The 16,089-nt window shown below is 44.0% G+C and overlaps 1 protein-coding gene across 3 annotated transcripts in view; it reads right to left on the bottom strand.

The window, feature by feature from the left end:
- Nucleotides 1-16,089, bottom strand: part of Masp1 (MBL associated serine protease 1) — a 63,564-nt gene that overhangs the window by 43,176 nt on the left and 4,299 nt on the right. For all 3 annotated transcript variants that reach the window (XM_040751031.1, XM_040751030.1, XM_040751032.1), the window contains exon 2: nucleotides 15,791-16,022. In XM_040751031.1, the coding sequence (XP_040606965.1) occupies nucleotides 15,791-16,022 (232 nt within the window). The remainder of the gene's footprint in view (nucleotides 1-15,790; nucleotides 16,023-16,089) is intronic.

Below are 16,089 nucleotides of genomic sequence, written 5' to 3'. Positions count from 1 at the left end.
ATAGCACAAGCACTTCTGATACCAGTTTTGCTTTTGAAACAGTTCTGTGACTCGGGAGAAGCCACAAACCCAGTAAGTGAAACAGAGTGTGACAAAGGACAGACACTTGGCCAAACAATTTTCCTGGCTCAAGAGCCTCTTGAAACCTTATCTGGGGTTCATGTATTTTTCTCCCAGAGAGAATGTGGCTCAGTGACAGCTCCAGCCTTAACCTAAGTCAAGGCTCAGTGACCCTGGTAAACACTTGTATCCCACTGCTGGGTTAAGTAGTACCGCAAAGACCGTGGGCCTCTGAGTGCAGCAATGTTGATCTGTAGCTTCCGTTATGACTGTCCTTGTATCTAGAGTTATCATATAACTGTGGTCAAGTGAAAACACGTGATTCATAGCTTGAGGCTCATGTGACTGAGCATTATAGGCTCTGCGTTTCCCATTTCTTATGGTGGCATCCATATTGTCCCAGGCTATTGTTATTTAGGGCACCAGTATGTGGTTGCACGTAGTCCGTTTGGCTCCTTTTAACTCCATTGATAGATACTTACATACTAAGTTCTGTCTGGACTACCATATGAAGGATGCCCTAAATTACTTATTCTGTGACATGAGCTAATAAGCATGGCCCCTGCCCCTGGGGAAGTGAAATTTAGTAGGAGAATAATATAAATGCTCAAATGTATGGGCTATGATAACTGCAATGAAAGATGGATAGCCTTGGGCTTACAGGAAGGAAAACAAATGTAGCCAGCTGAGAGGACCCAGAAAATATTTGGGATCTAGAGACATAGTTCAGTTGTAGAGCACTTACCCAGCTTGTTAAGGACTCTGAGTTTTGCACCTAGTACCACAAAAAGAAAGGTCAAAGAAAGAAAACACCCAAGAAGAGGGAAAATATCCTTAGAAGTGAAGAGTGAGTAGGATTTAGGCAGTAGAGAGAGGTGATGGAGAAGAGAGAACATATAGGCAGAAGAAAGAGTGTTTAGAGTCTCACACCAGTGTGCACCTCCATGCCCCGGCCACCTGCTGTACCAGAGAGGGTCCTATTGTACTGGGGACTGGACAACACATCTCAGGAGAGAGGCTAGGTTTTGTTTTCCATAATTCTTTTCCAAACACAAGCCTCCCAGACAAAGCTGAGGTGGGTACCAGGAAGCCGGGTAAGTTTCTGTGGAAAGACAGTGAGGGCTCACATGTGTGTAGATGTATCACAATAGTTTCGCTCAGAACACTCGGAGAAAGCATTTTGGGAGAGATCATTCTTGCTCTGCAGATGAATAAAGCTATGCCTAGACAAGTTTACTGAATTGGACAGCATGAATAAGAACCAGTGAGTGACACATGATCTATTATTAGATGAATACAGTGAGCCATGGGTCCAGGCTCAGAATGATAACACGAGAATTCTCCTATGTTCTTGGACTTCCTTTAAGTTCTCTGTTTGGCTCACTGCCCGAGATGGAGCTGCTTTAAGAACAGTAGACAGAAAAAAACTCTCCCATGGTCCAGGCACTTGCACTTAGCTTGTCAACACTCACAAGCTATCCCAGGGCCCTTCTGAAACTTGCTCTGGGCCCATGAAGAACTTTTCAAACTTATTGTAGGCAGACATCAGACATTACTAGTAAGGAACACCTTACTACTGTTAGTGAGGTATTCCAGTAAGGGTTTCCTTCCTGTATAATGCTAGGGTTGGCCCAAAGAGGAGCTTGTGCCAATCTGGAAAGTGGAAACCATTACTCTGTCAAGATGGTTTTGGACAGATGAGAGAAAGCCCCTTATGTTCTAACTTCTCTTCCTATCCTTTATACAGTCACCTCTCCATTCCACACCACACTCTGAGGGCCAGCGGTGGTCTGTATCTACTGTCAGGTATGGGAATGTGGACCCATAAATGTGCTGCCTTCTTTGAGCCGAAAGTTCTCAGAGGCTTCTTTAATTAGATCCATTTACAGGTGCCAACATTTCCACTGGTGCCAGAGCTTTGGGGGAATTGCTTGGTAGCTTCTTCTGTGTCCCTCTACCTTTTTATTCACAACTGTCACTCTGCTAACTCTTCCTACAGTGGTGTGTACACTAACATTCATGATCTCCCAATGCTCACAGAGTCTCTGTTTCAATTCTCCTAACTGAATGGTGACTGACAGTAGAATACTGGAGTGTCAGAAAACTATGTCCATTGCCCATGGTTGGGGATTGGGTCACAAATGGACTCTAGAAGAGTGGTAAGGAAATCACCATAGGTGTCTCAGGAAAAAAAAAAGATCATGTGAACTCTGTAGTGGTGAATCAATTTGGATACCAGCTGAGATAGCTTAGAAGATTGCATCAACACAGTGGTCTGGTAGCTCTGGCTAAGGAGACATCCAGACAGAACACTTCAAGGGGGCACATGCTGTTAGCTATGCAATACGCAGTCATCAAGAAGAAGCAAGTATTCACTGAGCGATCAGAAGTGTGAGAACTTACAGAGGACCAGGGCGTGGCTAGGAGTCAGTTCTTTCACTAGAAAGAAAAAGGACTATTAGGAAAGGATGGAGTCAAAGGCATGGTGTTGAGACCTGTGTGTTAAGCTCTGGGGACTCAAGGCAGTGCCTGGAACTCCTTAACATCCAAACCAGAGGTGACTACAGATCTTAGGGGCTTTGAAGTGCTCTCCTAAGCACAAAAGCCAACTGGGAAAAGAACTCTAGCTTTGTTTTGTCTATTGTTGTTTCCTATAAAGAACTATATTCTCACATCTAGAAGACTCAAAAGGGACTTGAAGGGGGACATGCCAGCTTCAACTAGAGATGACAAGACAATTCTAGATGAGACGAGGTCTTGGGTTCAAGGTTTCAAAGCACAGAAAGTGGGTTGAGAGCACTTGACTGCCAACAGGAGCTCTGTTTTAGGGGAGGGAAAGGGTGTCTCTGCGGGTGAGGTTATGAAGCCAGAAGCAGAACCAAGGCAATAGTCCTGAGCCACAGAGAGTAGTGGACCGGGAACCACGTTCAGAGAACAGAGCTGGGCTCTAGCCAAGGAACACTCCTAAGTTCTTGATCAGGCAACACAGACCTTATTGAATCTCATAACGACTAAGGATAGGCAATTGCTGTGTTATTCCCATCCTCCTCACTTTTCAATGAGGGCTCTATTATATTCACCTTGATCGCAGAGAGAATCAGACCCAGGGTGTGTGTGTGTGTGTGTGTGTAAATAATTGTCCCTACAGATTCAGAGATAGATAGTCAAAAGAAACCGCATACAAGGGCCTGCTGTACCTGGTTTGGACCGTGAGGTCCTAAACATCAAGCCTATCTCGTAATGCCATTAGGTGCCAGGGTGAAATTGTGTCTGGTGTGCAGAAAGACCGTGGGTGATTTCATTCAGAGAGTGTGACATAGTGTTTCCCCAAGTACCCGCACCTGTCTCATTCCAGGAACAGCAAAGTCACATAGCAGAAGAGTCTATGTATAGTGAGCTGATGACTTGAGCTGACAAAAGCATGTTATGTGTTCCAAGTGACATGCCTTTTCTGAGCTTAGGCCTCACAGTTTCAGGTATTGACCAAGATTTTTTTCTTGTCTCAGCTATAGTAAAGATACCGAGTTTTTTGTTAGTTAGGCCTGTGGTGTAAAATCCACTGTTAGCATGAAACCTTGATAAGATGATTTTGAAAGCACTCCACCCCATTCCTCTAGGTATCTGATGGGTTTCCCCAGAATCAACTACTCCCTGGATGATGTTTGATCATCCTGACCTGTCTTCACCAAGATCAGTTTAGCCACAATGTCTATTAACCCGGATGTTTCCTACTAGCAGTTTTTTTATTCCATGCATTCCTGGCTTCCTGGGCTATATTTGAACAGGGTGCAAACTCTAATAATAGTTAATTTGTACTAACAGTAAACATTAGGGAGCCATTAGTTTCCATATTAATGGAGAATTTACAATGACCTGGAAATATTCTTGGGAAATTCTCAGCAAGGAAAAAAATCCTGTTGCTGCAGTCCTTAGACGGGAGTGATGTCCTTGAGTGCAGCTTGCGTACTGTTCTTTTAATGTTACTAGATATTTTGGTTTGTTAATTAGCTCTTTTCCTCTAACACGATTTCACATGTAGAGTACCACTCTGAAGTCACCATCATGAGAAGCCTTGGGAGGCCTATTGGAGTATCAAAGTGATGTAGGAAACAGAAGGTTGTCCACATGAGATATCTTGGACACCAACTGACATTCACCATTAGCTACCAGACAGGAGTGGGAGGTCAGTTTACTCCTTTGAGCTTCAGTGAATCTTGGAACATTGTTGGTGCTTAGCTGACCCTTAGCTAGCCCAGCAGAGCACCATTCCACTGAGCCCAAATTAAACTCCCAGCTACAGAATTTTAAACAAACAGAATGATGGTGTTTAGTCATGATGGGCAGGAGTGGTTTGTTACAGAGAAAAAGAACTTGTGGGGACAGAGTTGTGAAAGAAGTGTTTGGGGGGACAGTGAGTAAGCCTGGCATTTGTGAGTGGACGTTTGGAGTACGACAATCTAGTAGGTTCTTGGAGTCTTGAAAAACGCCTGCTCTTTGTCCTTGTCCTTAGATTTTTCTACAACCTTCACCAGAAAAGCAATTGCCACCTCTACACTAGCATCCGAGGAAGTGAGAAACTTGGTACCTTCCAAGACTAATCAGGCCATTTAGAATTACACTTGCAAAGTTATGCCTTGGTCTTATACATGGGAATCTAGCCTTGGGGGAAAGAATCAAACATGGTAAATGGTATGTGTGTGTGTGTGTGTGTGTGTGTGTGTGAGAGAGAGAGAGAGAGAGAGAGAGAGAGAGAGAGAGAGAGAGGGAGAGAGAGAGAGAGAGAGAGAGAGAGAGAGAGGGTAAAAATTCCCATTAACTTAGTAAACATCAGTTGTCACATTAATGGAGAATGTAAAATGACCACCAAATATTCTTAGCAAGGGAAACTATATAATGTGGTGTGATCACACAAACACTGACCACATACATTGAGAGCACAAAGTAGAAGGAATTAATACCAAACTACAGGTCATTTTTTGTTTTCAGAGTTAAAAATAATCTTGAACTTAAAAACACATTGCTACAATAAGCCAGACATGAATGACAAATATCTAATATTTTCCTTAAATGCATAATCTAGATAAAAAACAACACACACAAACACAAAGGTATAATGGGAGCATTTGGTAAAAAGAAGGGGACCACCTTTACTTGTGGGGGCTAGGCCAGTGGTTGATGGTCCAGTCTTGCTACTCTCGCCTGTGGCTTTAAATTTCAGTTATAGAGCATGGGCAGAAGCAGAAGAAGTATACCAGATACCAGATAAGAACCTGGGCCTGGAGAGAAAGGGGGTATCTCAGAGTGTGCTGGGCCCTGAAAGTCATGCCTGTAAATACCACAGCTGGCCGATGGGAGACTTCAGAGAGACATGCTGGGAGGTTGATACTTCAATTGTGACCCACATCATGTGGCCTTAAAAGTAAATGATGAACAGCCAGGGGTGGTGGCTCATGCAGGAGAATCTCTGTGAATTCCAGGATAATGAGAGCTATACAATGAGACCCTGTCTCAATCAATCAATCAATCAATCAATCAATCAATCAATCAACAAGCAAATGAAATGATGATGGTGACTCATCCTCATTCAATGGAACATTTTTTAAATCTGTTTTATTTACTCCTAGTCATGATCATGTGATGAGTATATCTCTAACAGAAATCAATGTTTTGAGCCCAGAAAGGTCATATTGAATTCCCCAAGGTCACACAGCTTGTAAAATTCACATGTCCTGACTTCCAATTGTGGTCAAATAACTAGAGTCAGACAATTGTATAGATGATCCGAGTTGGAAAAGATAGCCAAGGACCTTAAGTGTACACGTTTTATTTCTTAGGTGGAGAAACTGAACCCTGTTCAAAGTACACTATAATGGCCCAGGTCTTCCCAGGACAGTGCTGTATTTTATTTTGTTTTCTAGCTAATCACAGGAAAACCTCTTAATGGAGCTTGACAATACACAGGAAGGTCCTGCCTCTGTACAAAGGGCAGACATCATAAAGGACGAGGGGGCCTGAGAAAGCGCTCCCAGGTCCTGAGAGTCTGTGGATGCCACTGGTGCCAGAAGGACAGTGAACAGAAAGGATCAGCGTGTGCAGAGAGAAGAAAGGACTGGCAGGGGATGGGGGCCTGGCCCAGGGCCTGGGAATTGGCATCCAGGCATCCCGCAGGTGGGAACCAGCAGTGCCCAATGTCTCGACTGGAGCAGGCAGCAAGGGGGCTCTTAGTACTGTAGCTGGGGAGGAGGGCCAGGGTGGATTTACAATCTCTCTAGCTTGTGAATGGCTGGGACTTCTTCATCTCATCTCTTCTAGGATTGGGGGTTGCTCATTCACATGCAAATCCCCTTTAGTGTTGGGAGGCAGGGCCCCACAACTCAGTGCAGGAAAATAGCTTGGGAAAAAACAAAGGGTGGTTGTGTTCCCTAGCAAGGCTGCCAGGCTCAAGGTCTGTCACAGTCTGGACTGAGGGACAGTGATCAGCTCTGCTTTGACTATCATCACCGGTAGCTAGCAGCAAAGTGTGAGCTGCTGTGTTCATTGCTGTGACCCCAACCCTCCTACCAAATCTCGAACCCGTACCCTCAAATCTCTGCACATAAATCCTTCAGCTGTCTGGAAATATGGATCCAGGGGCCCTGGGCCCTTGCCATAGCCTTGTCACACCCTTGCTACTTTAATTCTGCCATGTTGTGCTATGCTGAATCTGGAAATGCCTATTAGCTTACAAGAGCCAACTATCAAATTTTCTGGAATTTTGCTTTTATTGTTTAACACGGCCACACAGCCATCCTTAAAAGCTAAGTTCTTTTTTAAAAAGAAGACAATTAAACAGACCATATTATGAAAGAATGAATTCTATGAAAACTCATCCTTTCTAAGTATTTTAGCATTGTCCTACCATTGCTCCTGGAGTTTTATTGTCTTTTGTAATCAAACAAAGATGATATGCCAAGACCCATCTCTTGTTCATCCTATGCACCTACTTTCCTTCAGTTTTGAATGCACATATCATTGTCTCTAGGCCTCGACTTTCCAGAACATGCAACCTGGACGTTAATATTATCCTTTGTCAGGGCAAAGGAGACATCAGGTGTACCCTCTTGACACCCCTCCCCCCATGTCTAATTTTCCCTTTTCAGACCCACCAGACATTTCCCTCCTGAGGGTCCTTGTGCTGTTTTCTCTGAGTCGGGTACTTTTTCCTCCAGGAAGCACAAAACTAAGATGTTTTGTTATCTTGCTCAAATATTGTCTTCTCAGCCCGGCTTCCCTGCACGCCTTATTAAAGTCCTTATTAAAGTCACACGCCTCACTTGGACAGGACCCCTGTGCCAGCTCGGTTTTGTCTCTTGGACGGTCTGCTCATTACTCACTAGATACAATACTGATTGCTCTTGTTTATTGTCTGCTTCCTGTGCAATGTGAGGCCCACCTGCTGCACCTTCCACATGGTGACTACACAGCAAGTATTTCCTGAATCCACACCTTTCCCACGTTCCCTTCTCTCCTGTAAGGAGAAACTCTCTGTAGACACATAAGCACACAGATGTACACTCTGAACACCCGCACCCCAGAGAAAGAACTTCATGTATGCCCATCCACACCCCTTGCTTTCCCGGCCCTTCATGAGGCGCTTCCTTCTGTTTCTCAGCACCCCAGAGCCTGTGCTGTTTGCATTTCCTGCTTAAAATAAGCTTTGGTCACACTTTCCTGAAGCTCATTCTCACTTCTTACTTCATTCTCACTTCTTAGTTCGCTTCAGTTAGGGGGAACTGGTATTTGGGGCCCAGCATCCCAGAGGAAAGAATCCTGCTGGGACTACACAATTCATCCATTTCTCATTTCCTTCTGAGGCCAAGGCCTCCTGTCCACTCCCAGAGAATGACCAGAGCCACCGCAGTAGCTGGGGTCAGTGTGGCCTGAAGGTCGTGGCCATGTTCTAAGTAAACAGAGAGCTGTGATGGAATCAATCAGGAGCTGAGGTCAGAAGTCTTCTATCTTAATTATGCAGCAGGATGCAAACTGACCCATGTGGCTTGGGGAAAAGGGCGTTGGACTGGGTCTCAGACCAACAAAAACTGGAAGGACCCAGAAAAGCCTGCTAATGGACTTCCATCACTGAGAAAACCGCTACCCAGAATGCACTGGTGACTTGCCCAAGGTCTCATCCTGAGCCATTGGGTGATTTCTAGCATTGTATTCTTTCCTGTCTCTGCACAGCTGCCTGGATGGAGACTTGTGCCTCTTTCTGTCTCACCCAGGGTAGTGCATGCTACTAGGGAAAACACAGACACAGTCTTGAACTCCTGGGGCTGGCAGTCTAGTGGGAGTCACTTGGAATGTATGTACCGCAAATGTGTCAACTGAGCACACCCGTCCTTTGTGGGAGGCTTCACTCCTTATTACTTTTAAAACAAATTTTTCTCCCAGAGTCAGGATCAAGGAGAAAGTTACTTAGTAGAATCTGGACAAAACAGGAACCCTCAAAACCCCTGATGTCATTTTACAGACTTCACTAAAATACCATGGCAGGCATACTACGGCTTTAGGAAAAAATGCATTAGCTGAGAAACAAACCAGGGTCCTTTCCAGACAAAAACTGGCATGGAAGAGGGGGACCAAGGGGAAACAGAACCACATCTTGGCCAAGCAAACACCAGGGATTGAGACCTGGCTTTTCCAGAGGGATTTAGACAGTTCTGTTTGTGCCTCAGTTTCCTTCTATGTAAGATAGGTATAATAATACCCGTGTTTCCTAGTCCATGAGAAGAATTACATGTGGCAGCAGATTAGAAACTGGCATAAAAATTGTGATGCTAAACACAGAGCTTCTTGCGTTGAAACAGTTCTTTCAAAGTGCTTAGTCAGAAATACCTGAACACACCTAGAAACACAGCAAGGCAGAGAGAGAGTAGGGGAGGATGCTTCCATTCACAGAGCAGCTGGAGATGCCAGGCTCACACCATGCCAACTCTGCCTTTCCTCACTAATATGCATGGGACCTAGGTCTTACAAGCATTTCCCCTCATTTACATTCACATTGAGCCCCAGAGAAAGGGATTATGATATCTCAGTTTCTCAAGGGCACCATGGAGGAAGTCCCTGCCCCCGTGGTGAGTTTGTTAACTGTGAGTCTGACTGACTGCCTTTTCCAGCCCACTCCACTTCAACTGCCCCGCCTCAGACTGTGAGGAAGACACTGTGCCCATTCTGGGTTTTTAAAAAGCTGACAACAAGCCCCAGCTAAGGGAGATGAAGAAGTGTGGCCAAGGGGTCTCACGCAGAGTGGCTTAGTTAATTTTATCCTTATGTCCCTTTAAGCCCCATCCTAAAATCTGGATTAGCACTTCCAGTGTGTTCCAGACTCAGTGCTCTTCAACACACCCCATGCATTCTAAACCTGCTGGTCCCTCCCTGACTGCTCTGGATCTCATGCTTGGAAAGCAGTCCCCCGGGCTTTCAGAACCTGGGCTGGAAGCTCTCATTATGCTCCCCCTCCCCGGGCACCCATTTCCTGCGGTGCTCTGCCTGTGCTTCCAAAGCTTGCTGCAGCTTCCTCCAGACATGTGTCCTAGGCAACCCACCCAGTCACACTCAGGCTAGTTAGCCGGTCCCTTTGTGGCCTGTGCCTAACTCCTGCATTTGTATGGCTAGATCAAACTTACTCAAACATTCTTCTATGTCACCTCCGTGTCCTCTGTCCCCAAACAGCTCATAGCTTCCCTTGGAAATCCTAGACTCAGATGCCAAATGACGACACATTGAGAGTATAAAGGGCAGAAGAGCAGCTTCTCTTTAGACAGTGACATGTTTTGCACATTAAATACAGAGATTCTTCGTGCCACAAAAGAATGTTTTCAAAAATTTTTCCTTGAAATATACGCCTTCTTAGGCACTTTCCTGTTTCCTATTTTGGTAGACACACTGGAGGGGAAAGTTTCACATTCTTTACTACAAGGGGAGTAAAATGGTGAAAGCAAGATGTGAGAAAGCCTTGGGAGGGGTCCATGGGGGATGGGGGCACCCTAACTGCGTGGCCAACTCTATGAGGGTACCAGCTGTTTGTCTCCCAGTGTTGCCAGGTTCATTAAAGGAAATGGGGATTTTTGCTTGAGATCAGAGGTTTTATGCTGATATTGTTATTTTTTGTTTGTTTGTTTGGGTGTTTTTTATCATTGTTACTAATTTTCTTTTTCAAAACAGAGTAAGCGCGTATAAAACTGGCACACAAAATATACTGAAACATTAATTCAACTTACTGATCATTTGTTTTTGACCATGGGTGTACACGCTTAAGTCCCCAGATCAATTTATCCAGCCTATCACTTGTCTGCCATTTTGAATGCCCATGTATAAACCCAAATTTACTAGGCAATTTCTTAGTTACTCCCCATGTAATTGTTCTAGGCTTTTCTTGTGTATGTCCCTAAGACATGTCAACACTGACTACTCTATGCCCTCACCATTGCATCCTTTTTAGTCTTCACCATAGCTACGTGCTGACACATTTCATTCCAGGAACTACAATGCTGGGCTTCCATTCACCCTTAAAGAACTATTTCAAATACTGAGGACTTCCAGAGCCTTTTCCGACCACTCACACACGTGTTGGTGCTGCTTTATGCTTCTTGTGTGGGTTTTTAAATTTTAACAATGCAATTGTCTTATTATGTCCTTTGAAACTGTGAATTCCTAGAGGCCAGGATGGTGATGTTTGTCTTTGGGTACCCAGCTTTGGCAGTGCTCATCTTAGGACAGTTTACCTACAGAATTCTTGGGCATCATTAGGAAGTGGGCAGGTATTGAAAGATTAGGAGGATGGCACCAACGAAGAGATATTTGAAGATGATCCCTCTGCATTTCTACAGAGGGTAGGCTCATAAGGAGAGGCTGGTATCTAGCAAATGTGTAGGGTGCCACTGCAATGCATTAGGCGGGCTGACTACTGACTTGAGCTAAGGGCCTCACAGTGGGAAGGAAGTGAGAACTATTCATTAGCTAAGGGATGCAGAGTTAACAGAACAGTGGCACTGCATCTCATGGACACTTAGTAGGTACCAGCTGAGCTTTGGGGGCAGGAACTGAGATAGATAGATAGATAGATAGATAGATAGATAGATAGATAGATAGATAGAGAGATAGATAGAGAGATAGATAGAGAGACCGCAACGCTGCTTGACTTCTTCCTAACAAGCAGATGGCATGAAGTGAACTTGAAATGAGGTGTGAACTTCTGTGTCTTGAGGTTTGCATTTTCACAGCTCTCACCTCATGACCCCTTTATGTGTCAGCCATTTGATCTGAAGCTCAGTCAAATGTAATTTGTTGCATTTTCTGGGAAAAGTCCTCTATTTTCTGGCTATATGATAGAATTAAACTCTCAGGGAGTTCTAACAGTTTGACTACAGGCAACATTTGCCACATATTGCAACCTAAAACCTAGGCATTCAAAAAATGGGGTTCTCCTATAGCTTAATTAATTAAAAGAAGAAAAGATAGGCTTAAAAAATAGGGTTTCTTTGTCAGACTTTGGCTGGCCTAGAACCTGATATACAAGGTTGGCTTCCAACTCACAGAGATCCACTGGCTCCTGCCTCCCGAATGGTGGGAACAAAGGTGTGTACCACCACCCCTGACTATTTTTAGATGTAAATTCTTCTCTAGGCATGACATGGGCCAATGAATTGTCCTTCCCCAGTATTTTGACATGATGGTGATGCAGTTAGACCTTGGTTTCTAAGGTCATTGAGTATTGGGCATAGATGGACCTTATAGACCATGTAAATCAACTCCATTGACAGGGGAAGGAAAGATGGATAAAGAGTGATTCCTTCTAGAAGATGTCACTTGCCTCAGGCTAATGTCGTAGTGTAGCATGATCAGCAGAACTGAGGTTTCCAAGCCTAGTGCCTGGCATCTGTGCTGGGCCCTTGGTCCCCAGCACCCACCAGCTGCGATGCATACTCCTCATCTGTGCACCGCAGGACTCCACAGCAGATGCTGCTGTGCAGATGTGACTTGAAGACCAAGGACTGCTGGAAAGCAGGCTGGAGAGGAATTCCCATAAATATGAGCATCCGGTCTACAGCATTGAGATCCTGCTCTCCTTTGGGCTGGTGATATTCAGTGTCAGTGGTTCCCTCATGGTCACCCTGATGGGCGTGAGTGAGAAGGGAGGATTGTTGATGTGGGTTGGACTGGAAAGGGTTCCAGTGAGCTGGGTGGTCCTTTAAACCAACCCCTTAGCTGCAAGGGAAATTCAACTGTGGAGCAAAAGAATCCTCAAAATCATTCAGGATGTTATCCTGCCAAAGGAAACTGATGGTAGTTTAAGTTACTTGGTAAAGAACAGCAGTGGTGTGCTATGTTTACAAGTTTGACTCAAATAGTGTGTCACTAAAGCATTTCCCTGAAGAGTGTAGGCTCTGCTTAGAGTGCAAACTACCATGGAACTTTGAGAAGTGGCTAAGTAGGATCATGAAGACTTGGAGGGGTCATCTGGAAAATTCTGGCAACTAAGATTGCAAAGAGAGGCCGATAATTTAAGGTACTTTAGGGGTCATCTCATTCCACATTTTGTTCCATCAATTTCCTCCATGCTGCACTATTCTCTCCTGGAGAAAACTCCTTGAGATTCAAGCAACTATAAAAGGTTCAGGAAGCTACTGAAACTAACAAGATTCACTAGGCCTTGTTGGGTAGAAGAGAACCTCTCACCTTCTGAGCTCCCCATAGAAGCCTCTCCAGCCGGTCTCCAACAATCTGCAAGTCATACAGAGATGCAGGATGTGGCTTTTTCATGAGTTGTCACCAAGACTGAGTTAATTTTTGATGGTATAGCTGCCTTTGAGCCATTGTAAGTAATCCTTTATCCATCCACCTGTAAGTTACCCCAATGAACTCACTGGTTCACCTCAGACTTTGGTAGAATCATTTCTCTGGTGAGTTGTGGGTTCCTAGCAGGGAAAGTACATTTGTTCACATTCAGGGAAGTGATGCAATCCCTCACTAAACAGATGAACAAATACAATTTGGGAGAGTGGTGTTGATGTATCCTGGAGCCACATGGCATGTTTGTGCTTGTATTCAGATGGAAAGAGAAAAGATTCCCATTAAAATGAGGGGATAATGTGGGGGTTGGGGGAGGGCACGGGAGGAGGGGAGACAAAGGGAGAGGGACCTGGAACTGACTTGTGAAGCAACCTTGTTTCTAATCTAAATTTAAACTTAAAAATAAATTATATATATAAATGTGTGTGTGTGTATATATATATATATATATACATATATATATGTAAAAGTAAAACCTAGTAGCTATCCTGGGGCCTGGGGGTGGGAAGGCACTTAGGAAAGGAATGCAAATTCAACTCTGCATGAGACTTCTGGATTTGTGAGTTCAGAGGCAGAGTGTTAGTTTTACCCTTGAGTTCTGACCTTCAGAATTCAATTCCAGCCAAAGAGAACTTAACTGGAGTTACAAATTTAAGCATTGGGCTTCAAAGTGCTGTAGGGACCAAGGTCAATGAGCAAGCAGAGGGACTTGAAGGCTCACCTAGACCCAAACAGTTCCATATCTGTCTTTTTTGTGTATTGGACCAAACTGAAGGGTTATGAGAATATATTCATCACAAGAAAATACTGAAGTCACAGTAACATTTAGCATAACCCTGTGAAATGGGACTGTGTGAGCCTCTACAGGCCCTGAAACTTAACTTCTCTGAGTTCTTGAATCTTAGAGGGAAACTCTTTTACACATGTGTGGACAAGCACACAGAACTTTGTCTCTGTAAGCGCCAGCTGCCAGCAGATGTGAGAGGCCTGTTCCTGGCTCATGGCTACCAGAACCTCTGCAGGGAGCTCCTGCTGATACTATGAGGGTGTTCTAGAGAGTCAACCATGTAAACTCTCTCCCCCATATGAATCCCTTTCCAAACAGGAATTGGGCAGATGTGCCTAATTCACAAGGATTTCAGGTCAGCAGCTCATTCTGCAAGTTGTCTTAAGTATACTTTGAAGTTCTCTAGGCTTATTTTTCCTCTTGAGAGTTGGATATTTTGCATCAGACTGTCCTATTGTCCATAGCATTGGGGCATCCAGACAATGGCAATATTCCATACAGCAGTGGTTCTGGGGTAGTGTCAACATCTGTAGACATTGTTGTTATGACAACCTGGGGCTGGAGAGACGGCTCAGTGGTGAAGAGCATGGACTGCTCTTCCAGGGGACCTGGGACCAGCACCCACACAGTGGTTCACAACCACCTGTAAATGTAGCTTTTTGTGGAATATTAGTTTAAAATGTGTTACATTTGTAAATGCTGTGGGATATTTAATGATGCAAAGATGCACTGAATTCTTTTATGTGGCATTTGTTCAACTCTGTGAACTTGTGTTACTTTGCCTGCCTAAAACACCTGATTGGTCTAATAAAGAGATAAATGACCAATAACAAGACAGGAGGAAGAATAGGTTGGAATGCCAAGCAGAGAGAATAACCATGAGATGAAATCTAGGGAAAAGGAGAAGGAGCAAGAAAAGGAGAAGGAGAGAGGGATGCCAGGGGCTAGCTACTCAGCCACACAGCTAGCTATGGAGTAAGAAGGGAAGAAAGATATAGAATAAAGAATAGTAAAAAGCCCAGAGGCAAAATGTAGTTTAAGAGAAATGGGGAAAGCTGGCTAGAAAAAAAGCTAAGCTAAGGCCAGGCATTCATAAGTAAGAATAAGTCTCTGTGTATTTATTTGAGAGCTGGGTGGCAGGCCCCCAGAAGAAGGGAAAAAAAGCCTACCATAGTTCTAGAGAATCCAGTCTCTCTTTTGGCCTCTATGGGCACTGCACGCATGCAGGCAAATACTCATATACATAAAAAAATAAATAAAATTAAAAAAGAAAAGAAAGTTGATTTTTATTTTCAGTTTTCAAAAATTTTTGAAGCAGATACACCCTGAATAAACTTAACTGTTAGAATATTTTAAGCCTTTTTCAGACCCACATTATTATTGCTAAATTTTTGTTTTATTTTTTGAAGACACAACCTGAGTTTGTTCAAAGGCTAACCATGAACCATTGTCCTGTCCCTAGCCTCTAAGTCCTGGAGTTACAGACATACACACCCAGTTTGGCCCCATTTTAAAACCAGAACTTCCCACCCATGGCAATTCCCAGGAATGCTGTTTGTATATGTGGATACTATCCTGTTCTCCCTATACATTTTTGATATTTCCTATTAACAATCACATTCCTTCCCTGATCACATACTTATACTTGGCTAATAAAATGTAAACTTTTGACATGATATTCAACACCCTCAGTACCACACACCAACCTTCCACCCAAACCTTATCTCTTACTTTTGACTGCTGCACAGCCTACAGTTCTAAAATTTAATCATTATATAGTGAATTTGGCAGTGCTTTCTAGTATCTCAGTGTCAGGCATGATTATGATTCTCCGTGATTACTACTTATTCTTGGGTCTATACCCTTTATTGGGATGTTGGAGCAGATGCTACTGGATACATTACAGGCAGTGAGAATAGATTAGGGGAAAAGATGTGTCTAGCCGAATGCCAAATCGTATCACCAACTCTCATAGACTTGAACTTGGCATACCACTCCCATTACATCATTCATTGCACAGTCTCCTGGTGTTTCTCCCTCACTGGATGCACCCCCATGAAGGTAAGAATGGTACCTAATCTATGCCCAGTTAGAGAACATTGGAGGTCTCACCTTCACGTAGTCATATTCACAAAGATAGGAGGATTCCAAGTTGAAGTGCATGAAGTAAAGCTTGATTCGAAACCCCTCTGGGACAGTAATATTCCAAGTCACCTCGGAGTCACTTGGATAGGAATCTGGATAGCCAGGGGACTGGATCTGGCCAAACATTTCATTTAGCTCCACAGTATGGGCTGAAACCTCTAACAGGGCCAGGCACAGAGCATGGCAGAGAAGGAGCAACCTGAAAGACATGAAAGAAGATTTGCTCACATCGATAGTTGCAGGTCTCCAACACCAAGCTAAATACC

This window comes from Mesocricetus auratus, unplaced genomic scaffold (assembly GCF_017639785.1).
Source record: "Mesocricetus auratus isolate SY011 unplaced genomic scaffold, BCM_Maur_2.0 Super-Scaffold_100008, whole genome shotgun sequence".
Classification (NCBI taxonomy): Eukaryota; Metazoa; Chordata; class Mammalia; order Rodentia; family Cricetidae; genus Mesocricetus; species Mesocricetus auratus.
The sequence above is the reverse complement of the archived record's forward strand: the minus strand, read 5'-3'. Positions and strand labels throughout refer to the sequence as shown.